The sequence below is a fragment of the Pseudoliparis swirei genome, chromosome 9, assembly GCF_029220125.1.
Source record: "Pseudoliparis swirei isolate HS2019 ecotype Mariana Trench chromosome 9, NWPU_hadal_v1, whole genome shotgun sequence".
NCBI lineage: Eukaryota > Metazoa > Chordata > Actinopteri > Perciformes > Liparidae > Pseudoliparis > Pseudoliparis swirei.
This window is the reverse complement of record NC_079396.1, coordinates 12,198,233-12,214,798: the sequence shown is the minus strand read 5'-3', so window position 1 is coordinate 12,214,798 and position 16,566 is coordinate 12,198,233. Positions and strand designations below refer to the sequence as shown.

Here is a 16,566-nt window from a genome sequence, read left to right as displayed (position 1 = left end):
GTTTTTAGCATTTCGTTTCTGTATGATTCAAGTGAGAAGGCTGACAGTTGTAAAGAAAATGCAGGAAAGAAGTTGCCACTTGAATAAACATCAGCCATCAGCAGTTTATGCAGCTGCAGAGACGTAACCAACTATTCTGATTACACATTCAGATTCAGTACAGATATTGAGGCAACACAATGTTGGTTAGCATCTGACAAGAGCAGTGCAAAGAAAACATTATATATACAAAAAAAGCAGTGCAATGCAGATGAAACATAAACTTTGAAAGACGTCAGCTGCTTGATGCAGAGCCATTGAGAGATGCAAGAGCAGTAGACATCCTTAAAACGTGATAGTGAGAAGCCAGATTTAGATGTGGTTATGTTCAATTGTGTGTCTGCCAAATGTTCTGTAGTAAACAGGATTTTATAGATAGTTATGGAAGCCAAACTTCTTTGATTTGATATTCTGGTCCTAAAAGTTAGGGCCAGGTTTTAGACTTCGATGTTATTTTGCGTCTATAGCACAACGTGTCAAAAACTCTGTATTGCTGAAAGCTGGCTTCAAATGTCGGGTGAGATTTGTAATCTTGTTTCTATAAAATCCTGAAATAAACTCAAAATGGAGCTAGTTTATGGATATTTAATATTGGCAAAATGCCTGTACACCTGCTTGTGTTATGGAACATTTGAGACCGTTGCCATATTTTATCAAATCAAAAAAGGGGTTTTGGGGTAAAATGATGTTATTCCAAAGTAAGATTTCATTACCTGCACTGAAACGGAGGTGGTATAACAGCACTAGCATGTCCACAGTTTGAAAAATATCCAATCTTACTAACAACATGTCCAAATGCTAAAATATTGTTGTGAGCTGCGAGTACGTTTTGGTGACTGGTTTATGTATTTATTCATACTGTGAACCTATTTAAATATACACCCTCATTACTGTTTTCATTAGTATGGTGTGTGCACATGTGATAATGTCTCAGCAGATATATTACTTATTACACTTGTAATCTTTGTGTATTTTATATTTAATTAATTATTTTTCATGGTGTAGTATAGCATAGCTACATGCTATACATGTTCTGCAACCCTTTGTAACATTTGTAAAAGATTTGTTTTACTTTTGATTATTTTATAATAAGCAAAATCATTTTTTAAAATGTTTTCTCCATCTACTATCATTTTTTGTCTTATTTTCAAATTACCTCACAGTTTAACGCAAATTAAATACAAATTATTCCTGTGGAGGCAATCTCATTAATCCATATTAAATTGTATTATTTGTATGTAATTTTCTTGATTTTAACTTACTCACACTCAAAGTTGAGTGTTGGAGCTCGACGATTCTGCCTTTTAAAGCACAAAGCATGAGCCCACTGTAATATTTATACACGGAAGAAGTTTATGTTTCCCACTGTCCTCGCTGAGGTACTTTAGTCCGATATACTTGTGTGTGTTTTGACGTCGCTGCCTTGTGGTGCAGGAAAGCTTGTTCAGTGGGTTGAGTGGATGTGTTGATTGGACAGTGTCAAGCAGAAGCAACGTGGTGATTTGTGGCCAATGATTACACCATCACCTCTTTTCTCTTCACAGCCACCATTCTCAAGTGTTTTTGTACCTTTAATGACACTTTTCGTTGGGTCCTAATCATCTCAGTTATTTGGCCTCTTTGGGATCCTCTATTGTTCACATAGAGCAAGATTATTATTATTATTATATAAATCAGGAACAACACAGACGACAGTCAGCGGGCCTTCTTTGACCTTTTTCTGTCTTGGGTCAATACATGCTGACAGAGAGCAGGATCAATGACACTCTAGCACACACAGGATGAAATATTCAACAGGATGATGAATATTTCAGTGGCAGGTGTCTAAGATGAATATCACTGCAGACAGACTGCTAAATATACACCCAGAGGGAAAACAAAAGCATTGTCTCTCCTAACCATTTGTTTCTTAAAGACGAATGGTTCAGTTCTTTGTTTTCTTCATCGCTGCTGACAACCTCCTCGCCGAGCATCCACTCTCCAGCCCGCCGTCTTTGTCTTTTTCAATGACCACCGCCTTCTTTTTCTTTTTGGGTCCTTTGCATGACAACTGTGTTTGTCTAAAACTTGAGTCTTGAAATGTCAACAATGGACGGTATTAGCCGGTATGTGCGCTGCCGGCGCTCCACCCCAATGGTCCATTGTGTCTTGAGGCGCTGACCTCAGACCTCCACTGTTGTGTAAAGGCCCACTGGCAGGGGAACCATCTTCTGCAGAATGTTTTGTTTCCTGTGAATTACAAAAAAATGACATTTCCAAGACTGAACACTGTCATTAAACTGATGGAGCTGATTCATGTTCATGTCTCTCCCACTTTTTTCATTAGCTATTTTTATCTTGCTTGATAATCTCATTGACAGTTAATAGGATGCAGCTGGTGCAAGCAAAAAGGATTGATGATATTTTTCGACCTGAAATTAGTTGCTGTGTGCGTCATTAGAGACCCTGAAATTAGGCGTTACTTGTCTGAGTATGATTAGAAGATACTAAGGATGTTTTATTTAGGTATTTTTACAGAAATACAACCTTTAAAAGTAAGAATGCATAAAAATAATAATAATAATAATATATAAAAATTAAGTAAAAATTAACCATGCATCTGGCCAAGAAGGGCGTTCTTCGTTTCTGAGTTTAAAATAAAGCGTGGATTATTCTAGAAGAGACACTCTTAGGTACTTTCAAAGATAACATAATTGTCTCACTTATTTCATGAGTTTCCCTCTTTCTCCTCTTTATCTCCAGCTGATCTCCGAGGTGCCCGCCACCTCCTCACTTCCCAGCATTCCTTGCCTGGGATCCCAGTGGCCTTGAAACAATCCATTGACCTGCGTACATCCATGGACGGGAAGTACAAGGAGATTGCTGAGGTCAGTGCTCTGTGAATTATCCACCTAAAATATTGACTTTAAAATGACTTGTAGCTAGATGTGTGGACCTTCACAATGTTGTTTACTGTTTGTATGTTTGTGTGAAGGAGCTGTTCTCACGCACTCTGGCAGAGAGTGAGATGCGCAGCACCCCTTATGAATTTCCGGAGGACAGCCCCATTGAGCAGCTGGAGGAGCGTCGTCATCGACTTGAGCGACAGATCAGCCAGGATGTGAAGTAAGGGATCAGAAAGAGGTTATTGGTTAATATACCAACAGCTATGGCTGTATTTGCAACCAGACTCTGCTCTGATGATCCCAAAGCTAACAATGATGAGCCTCTCTGTGCTCAGGTTTGAACCCGACATCCTTCTGCGAGCCAAACAGGAGTTCATGAAGACTGACAGTGCCACGGATCTTGAGTGAGTGTTTTCACTGGCTAAAGGCAACTGTTATTATACAGTATATATTATGCCAGAATAGCAAATAGTTTAAGTAATGCCTTTGTGGATCTGTTATCAGATACATGAAGGAGCAGAGCCAAGATCCTGACCTACAGGAGAGAGAACCGGTTCCAGAGAAAGAGTACCAGCGAGTTGCTATTTCTGGAGAGGAGAAATGTGGGGTAAGTCAGAGTACCAGTAATGCAGGGAGAGTTGGGAAAAAAAGGATTTCTCACTAGAAGCCTTATGTGGTGTTTCTCAAAATAAAGTTGTGAGAAACACCACCCCCAAAGGACACCTTCTTTTTTTCTTTTCATCCATCTTAATTCCTTTTCATTATATTGTTCTTCTATTCAGGTTCCTTTCATGGACCTGTTGGATGCAGCCAAATGTGTGGTGAAATCTCTGTTCATCAGACAGAAGTATATGGGTCTGTCGCTGCAGAGCTTCTGCAGGACCACCGCTCGCTGCCTTCAGGAGCTGAGCGAGAGACCTCTGGACTTTGATATCTATGAGGAGGAGATCCCAGAGACCTCCGTCAATGCAGGTGATACATATGTACACATCCACACCACCACACTGAAAAAACATGCATCCAAACTTAACAAATAGGAGGCCTTGATTTGTGCTGAAACGTTTTGTTAAAAAAATGATATGATAATTGATTAATCCTAAAATCTTGATATAATGTTTCATTTTCTCATTCCAGCGAATGAAATGTGCGGATTTTCTGCTTTTCTTTGTTATAAGTGCAAGTTGTGCATGTTGGGGTTTCTGAGACATTAAAAATGTTTTATAATTCTGACAAACTTGCGCTCTAGAACCCATTTCTGCCAATTGATCCCCCTGAGTCCCACACACTGGTTCTTAAATATGGAAATACAAGTCATGTCCAGTGTCAAGTGCCATACTCTCATATTAAGACATAACTGGGCACACCTACTTCACAATCCATCTGTCACACACTCCTTACCAAGCTGTCCCAACGTGCAGGCTGCTAATCAGACCTTGTTCGGAGCCGTGACGCAGCGCAACATTCTGTTTCCTCTCAGATGCCACAATGCACCCACCTGCTCCCGAAAGGCATCCCTACGAGAACCAGGACCCTGCCAGCATGCCCCATGACATGGGCTACGGCTGCAAGATGGTGGACGGTGTCATGCATGTGTACACAACGAGGAACATTATGGAAAAGTGAGATATTGATCATGAATCCCTTGCATGCTTTATCTTGTAGCTCCTCGATGTGGTTGGATGCTCGTCTCACAGCTTTGCTTGGCAGCGGAGTCTTTCTTACATAAGTTGTGATGTTGCCAACAGGAGCACCGAGCTGGACCTGCCATATCCAGACCTGCAGGAGTATATCGCTGACATGAACGTGATGATGGCGCTCATCATCAACGGACCAGTGTACGCTTCCTTATTATTGATAACAGAACAGAACGATGTTTGATGGATTTTTGTGATGATGATGATACTGGACGGTTCAAATTGTTAACACAAGACATTCTGTTCTCTTTACTTGTTTAACCATCTGACCCACATTCTCAATCTCTTTCAGAAAGTACCAACGACTTGTTTTTGTTTCCCTCTGCTACAGAAAGTCCTTCTGCTACCGTCGTCTGCAGTATCTCAGCTCCAAGTTCCAGATGCACATTCTGCTGAATGAGATGAAAGAGTTAGCGGAACAGAAAAAAGTTCCACATCGCGACTTTTACAATATCCGTAAGGTGAACTTGACAGCTATTTCTACTGAGCCTCATCAAAATTGTTTGTCGAGAATCAAATATCCACTATATAACTTTTTTTGGTCCCATGTATCTATTTTTACAGGTGGACACACACATTCACGCGTCATCCTGCATGAACCAGAAGCACCTTCTGCGTTTTATCAAAAAGTCAATGAAGAAGTACTCAAAGGAGATTGTGCATGTAGAAAGAGGCAAAGGTCAGACGCTCATGGAGGTGTTTGAGAACATGAACCTGACAGCGTTTGACCTGAGCGTGGACACCCTGGACATGCACGCAGTGAGTAAGGGCCATGATGGATCGACAGAAAGCTAATCAGTGGTTAACACATTTACCAAAATGTACATTTCTCTGATTTTTTAAATTAATGTTGCAACTCTTCTTGCAGGACCGTAACACTTTTCATCGCTTTGACAAGTTCAATGCCAAATATAACCCCATCGGCGAGTCCATATTGAGAGAGATCTTCATCAAGACAGACAACCACATCGAGGGGAAATACTTTGGCCACATTATTAAGGTGCTCCCTTGCACTTTAAACACTGAGCTGCAGAATGAGTGCATGAGACACTAGCGCCATCTGCTGACTGACTGTGTCACTGCTTATCAGGAGGTGATGGCAGACCTGGAGGAGAGCAAGTACCAGAACGCGGAGCTCAGGTTGTCGATCTACGGTCGCTCCAGAGATGAGTGGGACAAACTGGCCCATTGGGCTGTAACACATCAGGTCTACTCCAGCAATGTGCGCTGGCTTGTGCAAGTGCCAAGACTCTTGTGAGTATCCCTAGTGGTGGGAAGTGTATACTACAACAACACAACATAGCTCTACCTCCTCTTGGGTGGTAATCAGGGTGTCTGTAACCTTCTATTAAGACTAGTATAAGTACACATTCCATACAGAGATCATTGTTTACTTTTACTTACTTACTAGAATACCTGAACACTCTTCCACCACTGAATAAACCTCATTGAGGTCTACCCACACACATTAGTCTCCGAGCATCTTTGAAATATCTGTAACATACACGAGTACATTTTATAAACACAACCATAATCTCACAAGTCACATGTTTATTTGCATTTCTCTCTCAAAGTGACGTCTACCACACGAAGAAACAGCTGTGTAACTTCCAAGAGATGCTGGAGAATATCTTCACGCCTCTGTTTGAGGCTACATTCCACCCCGGCAGCCATCCAGAGCTGCACCTCTTCCTTCAGCACGTGTGACATCTTTGCTGTACAATCTTTAATTTATATAATTCACATGTAGCCAGAGCTCAAAGGTGATTGCATCTCTTGTTGGTGCCTCACACAGGTGGTGGGTTTTGACAGCGTGGATGATGAATCGAAACCAGAGCAACACATCTTTAACCTGAACAGTCCTCTGCCGGTCAACTGGAACGAGGAGCACAACCCGCCCTACTCCTACTACCTGTACTATATGTACGCAAACATGACGGTGCTGAATCACCTGCGCAGGTACATTATCTACTTTTCATGTTTCCCCTTTTTGTTTGACAAAATTAAGTTTATATTTAAATAAAAATGGAAGAAAGTTGTCTTCCATCATTCTTCTGTTTGTAATTTCTGAATCTCATAAAGTAGAATTATAACAATTTCACTTTTTTTTTCTTTTTTTCCCTTCACATTTGTCCAGCTCCGAAACACAATACACACCAACACAATTATTTGAGAAAGGGAGAATATTGTTGAAAGGAATCGATAGAATAATGTCATGTGATTCATTATTAATTTCATGATTTCATCGTGAAGACATCCTGATGTGATGATTTAATAGGAAATTGTCTCAACTCCACCTACTCATTTAAAACAGAATACAAAAACATTCATAACAAGTCAAATGTGTGTGTGTGTGTGTGTGTGTGTGTGTGTGTGTGTGTGTGTGTGTGTGTGTGTGTGTGTGTGTGTGTGTGTGTGTGTGTGTGTGTGTGTGTGTGTGTGTGTGTGTGTGTGTGTGTGTGTGTGTGTGCAGATTATCTTCATATCACTGCAGTACAGGGTAGCAAACAACAACATGGAGTAATCTGTTGGAGGGGAGAGCAACACATGTTAATCTCTGTAGATCATACTTTTCCTGATTGTTTACACCTGAAGCTGAAATATGTTCTATGCTATCTCTCGTTGAAGTCACCTTCTGGTATCTGTGTATATTTCGTTGCAGGCAGCGAGGGTTTGACACGTTCGTCCTGCGTCCACATTGTGGGGAGGCGGGGCCGATCCATCACCTGGTGTCTGGTTTCATGCTGTCAGAGAACATCTCCCATGGGCTGCTGCTCAGGAAGGTGTGGCCTCAATTTTACAACTCAGAGTTTATTAGTCCAAGAGTTTGCCCGGATATTATGACTAATGATGGATAATCTAACTGTTTTTTTCAGTTGAGTAATAATTGAGTTCTAATGTTACTTCCTTAAGGGCTCATTTACAATTAGGACTGTGGTATTGATCTACTCCGAGAGCATCGGTTGTTTATTACAGCACACATTCTGCCTTGTGGTCCTCCAGGCTCCTGTGCTGCAGTATCTGTACTACCTGGCCCAGATAGGTATCGCCATGTCCCCTCTCAGCAATAACAGCCTGTTCCTCAGCTACCATCGTAACCCTTTACCAGAGTACCTGTCCAGAGGCCTCGTGGTCTCCCTGTCCACGGACGACCCTCTGCAGTTTCACTTCACCAAGGTCAGTGTCATTGTCTCACATTTAGGTGTTCTTTAGGTTTGTTATTCCTCTAAATTAAAAAACAATTAGAATTGTATCAGCAAAATATAATAATAAACATACTTAAGCATAGCTACACACACATATATGTAAATAAATGTATATATACTGTATATATATATATATATCTCTTAGATTATATTAGATCTCATTCACTGACTCTAATTAGGGACCTGACACAGTATAATTTTATTGTAATAATAAGAGCTGTCTACATGTTTTAATTCGAGTTTCGTGGCTTGATGAGCTGACACTTCCTGCACCTGTCTTCAATAAAACATGAATTAGACACTTAAAGCTAGGATTAGAGATTTTCCTTTTCAAATACGTTTTGTTGAATTTGTTGTAATTCTCTTTACATCCTAACAGCAATAAATTTAATGAAAACACGTCACAGGACTGTGATAAACTCATTTAATCATTTTATTTGGCCGCTCACTCATTCTTCAGGCTGCTCGATGGACAGCTGTGAGTACTAACAAAAGCTATGTTTGTGGTTCACCTTCATGAGGATAATGTTGAGGGAGTGGCTCTGGAGGGACGCCTGATGGGACAGGCTGCCAACTTGGCAACTTTCTCGCAAACCTTTGGATCTAGTGATGCTTGCTACTTTAATTTTAAGAAGTGGGCTGGGTTTTTCCTTTAAATCATTTTCAATCTAGCAGAAGACAACATGTGATAATAGGTTCAGAATGATCACCTCTGAAGACACTGTTGATTGTCTTCTAAAGAAAACAGAAGATGAATCCTTTCAGACCACAGTTGGTTTTGGTGTGAAATAAAGACACGTTTGACCTTGGCCACTTCAAGTGTGTTTAATTCAACAAGTGGTCAAAACATCTTATTTGAGACAGAATTTCTGAGACTGGTACCATTGAAATGCACTTGCTTTTATCATATCTATAGATTTTGCCTAATTAACCAGTCACGGAGAAACGTGAAGACAGTGGAGGAGTCAATGGTGGACAGGATGGGAGGAATCCAGCCAGACCCCCCCCTTCTCTCCTGCTGTGTGCCTGCCCCGCCTCCTCATCCTGTGTCCACCCGCCGATCCCATCATCCCTCCTACCCTGCCATGGAGCTGAACATCCATCTCCACTCAAGTAGAGCAGAGAGAGAGTTCTTCCCTGAGCAGGAAGAGATCTCCGCCAGGGGATGCAGATGGCCAATGCACACGGCCATCTGCCCCCCATCGCTGCTCCTCCATCACCGCGCCCACAGCCCCTGCACCCCATCTGCGCAGGCAGCCCGCAGCCAGAGCATCATCCGCCGGCCGAGAGGGTTATCGGCTGCCGGCCTTTCCTCCAGGTCCTGTTTCACTTCAGGTCCAGGTCAGCGGGCCAGAAAGGTTGCCACGACCCTCCCACCCTGGACACCCTCCCCTCCCACTCCTCTCCTCTCCTGTGGAGCTCCGGTCCATGACCACGACCTCTTCCACACCTCCAGCTTTTTCCCACGCAAGGTTCGGGCTCGGACGGGACGGACTGACTGACTGACTGTCACCCCAGACCACCACCCCTCTTCCACCCCCTCCCTCTTTCTTCCGCCTCCCTTCCTCTCTCTCCTCCTCCCTCCTCCTCCTCCTCCTCTCTCCTTGCGCTGATTGTTTGTTTGTCCAAATGTTGTTGCACCTTCCAAAAAAAAAAAATTTTGTTGTTGAAAAACAACATTCATTCTTTGGCAATAAACCTGTTTCTGATTCTGATTCTGATTCTGATTCTGATTCAAAGCCAAAAAAAAAGTTGATAAAAAAACGATCTGGCCAAATTGCAGTAATACCTGTAGACAATAAATGGTATGTTGTAATTCAATTTCAAACCTACTAACATTAGGGTATTTACATATTTATAATACTATACTGCCTCATATTGATATGTATTGTGCTCTGTGTAGGAGCCCTTGATGGAGGAGTACAGCATTGCTGCTCAGGTGTGGAAACTGAGCTCCTGCGACATGTGTGAGCTGGCCAGAAACAGCGTGCTCACGAGTGGATTCTCTCAAAGGGTTATTATCTTCACTTATCTTTATAGCACAAAACAAGTTTTACGGTCTATTACTACACCACTCCCTCCTCCGCCTATTGTTCTGCCGACAGTTTAATGTTGCTCCTTCCCTGTATCAGGTGAAAGACTTCTGGCTCGGCCCCCATCACACCAAGGAGGGGCAGGAGAGTAATGACATTAGGCGCACCAACGTTCCTGATATCCGGGTGGCGTATCGGTATGAGACCATGTGTGAGGAGCTGAATTTGATCACGCAGGCCATCCTCACAGATGAGCAGGAGACCATCGGGGAGGAGGGGAGTCTGTGCATGGGAGCTGGGCAAAAAGAGAAGTGATCATGCACCACAAATAAAAAAACTCGACATCCCCTGTTTTCACATCAGGACATTGTACAGATTTGCATATCAACATATCACACCTGTGAAAAAAGAAAAGCTTTGTCACAAGACTTTGATGAGAGATGCTACTGTGGCAGTATGAGAGAGGACCTATAATCTGTGTACCCGAGAGGTTTACTTCCTTTAGTTTCTTGCGTCATTCTTTGTGTAATGTGTCATGTCAATTTCATGTTGTCTCTTGATGTATTTTTTTTAAAAATATTACGTGTTTTTGACTCCATTTTTTCAAAGTTTCTGTACAGAGTCTGTATTTCCTGTACCAAGCATCGAATAATATTGACAACCCATTAAAAAAAACTTGTATATTTTCGCTTATTGTCCACGGCGGCGGCGAAATCAACACAAAATAAAAGTTCCTCAATGTAACTTTAAGAAGATAATAAACAATCGTAGCTTTGAAGATTACTCTGCACTGAAAATGTTACCTTCCAGTATAGAGATCACTGCAACTTGGTTAAAATATCCCAAAAGGCAGAAATAAGATAAGCGCTAAGGGGCGGGCTTTCAATTAGAGGCATATGTTTGCCCTGCTGTTAGTGTGTAGTTGGATTTTATTATTTTTTCTTTTAAAATAAACCGATGACTGTAAATTGAGATTGTAAGGACGCAGTATAGATATAAAGTGCTGCTTCCTATTTCGTGGGCGTATGTGGCCACATCTTACACATTCATTGCACCTTTATTTCAGACTTAAGCGTTGCTTTAAGAGCTTGCTAAGTGGAGATTTATGAAAGATTAGTTGTATATAAATATGTACACATGTCTGATGTAACTAACTGCTATCTAGAAAATTGATACTGGCAAAGCTAACATTAGCAGGTCAGAGCAATCAGATATATTTTACACTCCTTCAAAATCAATAAAATTGGCAGTTTACTTTAAGTTTTAATGATTATTTGACCTAAAAAATCTTAGAAATTAATAGCTAACTGAATAAATAATGAATGATAAATTATCTGACATCAGTCGTTCTCATATCCTGGCGACAAACAAAATGTGTTTAACATGATGAAAAAACTTTTATGAATATTCTTTTCGCCAAACTGCATGATTTTTTGTTTTTGTTTCGTTTTGTCGTGTAATTATCCACAGGACAATAACTTATTCTGTATTCTGGTAGTTGTAATATTTATTACAGTAGTGATATACTTCCCCACAGCTGTTAAATGTCATAGCGTTGTTGGGATTTGTTTACAGTCCGTAGGCCTACAGTTATTCAGTTGCATGTTGGCTCTTCAATATTTGTTTCTGGTGTGGAGTAAAGCTACTCATGTAGCAGCTTATTAAACTAACTCTTATTTTATGATTGTTTCAGTCTGAACATTAACACTGAGCTGTCCTTTAAACACAGATATGTAAAGTACATGGATAACTCATAGTTCAGTGAATGATGCATAATCTGTTCCTTCAGTTTTCACCTTTTGCACAAAAATCTGAAAAAAGAAAAAAATGTTGACGCATCCTTTTTTAAACTGCTGCCTGACGCCTGGGACTTGGTCTTATCTCCGGGTTTCTTGTTGCTATTCAATATCCCAAATTGTCCCTCCAAGTCCAAGAGAACTGTTTGTGCTGTTTGTGAAATATTATTTAATTGTATTTGTGTCGAAGAAAAATAAATGTTCACATTGGAGTGTTTGCCTCGCTGTCGTTTTTACATCCCAGAAAGCAAATGAGTGAAACTGAAAATTGCAACTTATAAAATGTATAAAGAAGACCAAAGGCTGATTACTTTATTTAGACAAATGAGGTCTTGCTTGAGTTTCTGCAGTCGTCCACACGGAGCCATGTTGTCATATTACCGTTCTTAAACACGCTCCGTAGTGAATGATCTGACAGGTTGTGTGTGGTTGGAAACTGCTGCTGGAAGCGATGTAATTGTGGTATATTGGATCGAGCACTCGGTGCTCGATTGTGTTTGACTGTCACTACTACAGAGTTCTGTGATAGTTTGTTCATGCCTGGCAGTTGGGTGATTATCCCGCCAGTAAAGGATCTAACTTGTGCTGCATCCTCGTCTTCGTGCATTTGTATCCAACAGTGATTTAGATAACCCACGAATAGTATATAACTATAACAGTGACTTTATACATATAGCATAAAGACACAACAGTAATGTAGCGCGTTGACAAAGGGCACTTTTCTCATCCAGGGCAAAAGGGAAGGTGCTTGCGCACCACTAGGGGTCTATCTATGCACGTGCCTGCTGAGCAAACATTTAGAGACGAACTGAGCCAGAACAAGGGGTTGACTAAAAACACAGGGGAACGAGGCACAGGTGGAAACATGAGTGCGGGGTCTGCAATCACACAGGTGGAAACAATGAGTGCGGGGTCTGCAATCACACAGGAGGAAACAATCAGGAACAGGGCAGACAATCACAGGGACAGGAACTGCAGGGAAACAGGGGATACGAGAGACAGGGACTTCAAAATATAACACACAAACTCCGGATCATGACAGCATGTAGCCTACATAGATAGAGGCATGAACGTAGCAGCAAAAAGCTTCACAAAACAATCCATTTATTATTTATTGTTCAAAGTCAAAGTAGGCTATAGTATGTCAAAAGATGTAATGAAAAATAAATAGTATAGTATGTCGAAATTCTCATTCTCATTTGAACCTTAATGGTGGATGGTGGGAACCAATGGCTAAGAGCTAACCGTTAGAGAGAAGGTCAGTGAATGGATGTGAAATTGAGAGATGAAATCCTGCCCTCCCACTCCTCAACATTTTCAGTATATCTTTGAAGAAAAACAACAAAGAACACCTGGATTTTGACCAGAAAAGATGTTCAGCCAGAAAAACTGAAAACTACAACAAAAGTCTGAAGTGAATAGATCCAATCCCATCTTCCCGTCTCCATGTCTCGCGAAACAAAAGCTCATTGAAACAGGGCTCAAACATCTCAGATCAAATTGCTCAGGCTGAAGAGGTTGGTGTTGAAACCTTATGAGGCGCAGTTTATTTTAAAGGGTCTACCGCTTCATATGACTTTGTATGATGTTTATATGTCATGCTACTATTTGTATGGCGTACTATATCATGAAGTGTTATACTATGATTGTTTTATTTATTTCCATGACGTGCTATACTATGCTAAGTGTAATGATATTTATATAGCAGATTGTAATAGTACTTTTTTGCCATGTTGGTAGATGTTGTGTATCCAGATTTATTTCAGTAAATAACAATGCTATAATCAAATGATACGGACCAAACGGGTTAATTAGCCACTGTAGAAACTATCAACACCACAAACCTGATTAAACTGATATTCCATTACTATAATTCCACTTCCTCCAGTTAGATAATTGTGCTCAACAAGAGCAACGCTACAGTATTTAAGTCGTTCGCGGGAACGAGCGCAGCCTTTTAAAGCTGGGGTCAAAAGCTCACACTTGAGAACAGGGCCGTGTACGACGAAGCAAGATTTGGGGTTCGCGTAGTAACTTCACGGTTAACTCTAGGGGGTTTTAGTTTTCGGAGCAAAAAGAAAGCAATGTGTATATATTTTATCTTATCATATATTCATATTCACTTCTATGTGTCAGCTTCTTGAGCTGTGTGTTGCAGTGTGACATGTCAATGCTGTGCCTTAAACTACAACATGGTCTAATATTATAGTGTTCTCCTTCTTGACTTATCCATGTTGATGATTCGTCAAATGCGGCTAACAATGCCAACAAGTTAAGATAGAGAAAGCCTGGGTTGATTTACCAAGTTGAAAGCCAGCGATGTAGGACTGTTTAGCGGGATAGTTTGTTGTGGGTTTGTTGACTCAGATAATGAAAAGATATCCGAGGTATGTTGAACTCCCTTCGTCGTCCAGTGAAGTGCACACCTGTGTACACACTGAGAGGAGTGCAAAGGTTTAGGGTTGGGTGGAATCTGGTCCCTTTGTGCTGCCATGTGTTTGGACAAGTCTGCCACAGACGTATGTGTGTTTGTAACGGTGTCGCCGACTGCTTTGAGATGACTTATCATTTATATACTTATGAGTTATGACTACAAGCAATGCATACTTATTTAATGTTTCTGACTTAGTCAGATCTTGATGTATTGTTTTGGAGAAAACAAAGAATCAAATCCAATAAGTAAAACATGCTGTATTATTTTGAAGAAAGTGTTTCAGTTTAGATTGTGAAGGCTTTTTTCAGCTGTATCACCCAGATTATAGTCTGCAGTTGATTTTATATGTATCAAACATTCATGATGTTTATATACAACATTGTATGTCCATGGTTCTAATATAGGTGTCATGGGGTGTCACAGCGAGAGAGGACCCAAATGCCGACATTACTGCACAAACTAATATTTAATTCCACAAATTCCACAGACCAGACAGGCACGACAAAATGCGGACCAAACAGTATGAAGCCACACCGGGAATGAGACAAACAGGGTTTAAATACGCAGGCAAGGTGAGAGGATTGGACAACGGGGAACGAGACACAGGTGGACACAATGAGGGCGGGACCAGCAATCACACAGAAGGAAACAATCAGGGCCAGGGCAGACAATCACAGGGAGACAGACGACACAAGGACTTCAAAATGAGACACAAAACGAGACACAAACTCCAGATCCTAACAATAGGTCTGGCTTTGTGACACTTTAATGTTTCTTGTCAACGACTAATCACAATCAAACAAACGTTTGCTGTTTAGTAATCAGGGATGACAATACTGTTGTTTCTGTCAATATTTACTTGTCAATATGTGTTTCCAGTGTGCAGTAATTTTACTAGGTTGTAGCATCTTATTAAACTAACTCTTATTTTATGATATTGTTTTAGTCTAAACAGTAACTCTCAGCTGTCCTTTACACTCAGATATTTAAAATGAAAGATGCATGGTCTGTTTCTTGACTTTTCAATCAGTACACATATCCAACTGGTTACATATTTATGAATAAACACATCTGAAAGTCAACTAACTTGACGCACCCTTTTCAAACTCCTGCCTTCAGTCTGGGTCCTGATATTATTTCTCGTTGCTGTTCAAAAGCCTGAAGTGTCCCTGCAGAGAACTGTGTGTGCTGCTTGTAATGTGGTTATATTGTGTCAATATTAAGGTCTGTTTGAGTTTTAACAGTGATTAGTTAGAAGGTCTGTTATGGTCAGCTGTGGGAGTGAACAAAGGAAGTGAAACAAAGTGAGCACTGTGTCCAGACTCAGATTCAGCTCATTACTCTCTAATGTGGGCCAAAGGGGGCACAAAGTCCAACACACATTTCAGACTGGTTACAAAGGATTGGATTTTGGCTGCAGATAATAAATTCCTATAGCTCACGCACATTGTACCATAAACCTTATAATATGACTGCATTTGTGTAGGAATTCTGGTAATGTTAAACGATTTACAATCAACTGATCCACTGTAAGGTGATAGATGATATTTCTAATGATTACATGTTTGAGTCATTAGTCATGTGAAAATAAGCAGATGTAAATGTGTAAGCATTTTGGTAATTGTAATATTGTAAATTAAATTAGTTTTAGTATACAAGACTGAGTAGGCAAATGTGTATCCATTTCAGCTCAATTGTCATTCTTGTGCATGTTTCTCACTACACAATCAGAACATGATTGATAACTTAATTGATGACCAAAATAGTCCTTATATACTGCACTTGTAGCCGTTTGTAAGAAAAAATCCTCAATTTACCAGCTATACTTCCAGACGATTGATCAAATATAGACATGTTTTAACTACTGAGCTTGCATTGAAGAGACAGCTGAGCAAATCTGCTGATATAAGCCATGTGATACTTTTAAAAGCTTGAGAAAGAAAGCTAGTAACTAGAACTATATTTGGTATATTGTATTACCATTTGAAGTTCAAATATACTGTCATCTTTTTCACTATTACTGTTTGCGTGGAAGCAAATTATGCACAACATCCCCCTGATCAGGCACGTGCACAGACATTTTGGGGGGCAGGTGCTCAAACCAAAAAAAAGGGCACCCATTGCCAAAAATGTTTTGTGACAGAGTTGAAGCATAAGCAGCATTATACTGATGAAGCTGTCCTCGACCTGCGTTTCCTCTGGCAGCATCAGACGGCTAGCTTACATTTTCTTTATGAATAAAGATGAATTATTATATAGCAACAACAGTACAAGCATTCTGATTGGCTAATGGTCGTCATGCCAGCCACGTATCGCCCTCCTCCTGGTCTGATACGGATCTGTATTGCCCTCTAACGTCATTTTCAAAATGAGCGATATTGATAGACATCAACAGCCAAGAGCAGTGGTCCTCAAACTAAGGCCTCCACATTTGGCCCGGCCCTCTGAACAAGAGAGGCCTTATGATTTTTTTTCAGTC

At 40.7% G+C, this 16,566-nt stretch overlaps 1 protein-coding gene and 1 long non-coding RNA gene across 5 annotated transcripts in view; one reads left to right on the top strand and one right to left on the bottom strand.

Moving 5' to 3' along the window:
- The window catches only part of ampd2b (adenosine monophosphate deaminase 2b), a 52,279-nt gene extending 40,414 nt beyond the window's left edge, over positions 1-11,865 (top strand). For all 4 annotated transcript variants that reach the window (XM_056424203.1, XM_056424200.1, XM_056424201.1 and 1 more), the window contains exons 2-18: positions 2,782-2,906; positions 3,014-3,144; positions 3,260-3,328; positions 3,429-3,531; positions 3,707-3,896; positions 4,402-4,543; positions 4,670-4,759; positions 4,950-5,079; positions 5,183-5,377; positions 5,487-5,618; positions 5,709-5,872; positions 6,193-6,319; positions 6,414-6,577; positions 7,281-7,401; positions 7,622-7,795; positions 9,728-9,838; positions 9,957-11,865. In XM_056424203.1, the coding sequence (XP_056280178.1) occupies positions 2,877-2,906; positions 3,014-3,144; positions 3,260-3,328; positions 3,429-3,531; positions 3,707-3,896; positions 4,402-4,543; positions 4,670-4,759; positions 4,950-5,079; positions 5,183-5,377; positions 5,487-5,618; positions 5,709-5,872; positions 6,193-6,319; positions 6,414-6,577; positions 7,281-7,401; positions 7,622-7,795; positions 9,728-9,838; positions 9,957-10,172 (2,289 nt within the window). In that variant the 5' untranslated portion in view covers positions 2,782-2,876 and the 3' untranslated portion in view covers positions 10,173-11,865. The remainder of the gene's footprint in view (positions 1-2,781; positions 2,907-3,013; positions 3,145-3,259; positions 3,329-3,428; positions 3,532-3,706; positions 3,897-4,401; positions 4,544-4,669; positions 4,760-4,949; positions 5,080-5,182; positions 5,378-5,486; positions 5,619-5,708; positions 5,873-6,192; positions 6,320-6,413; positions 6,578-7,280; positions 7,402-7,621; positions 7,796-9,727; positions 9,839-9,956) is intronic.
- LOC130200172 (uncharacterized) lies at positions 1,664-3,108 on the bottom strand. The gene is made up of 3 exons (XR_008832938.1): positions 3,031-3,108; positions 2,742-2,864; positions 1,664-2,268 (listed from the first exon to the last, which is right to left on the bottom strand). It is a non-coding gene; the product is annotated as an uncharacterized LOC130200172 (long non-coding RNA).
- Positions 11,866-16,566: the final 4,701 nt, after the last annotated feature.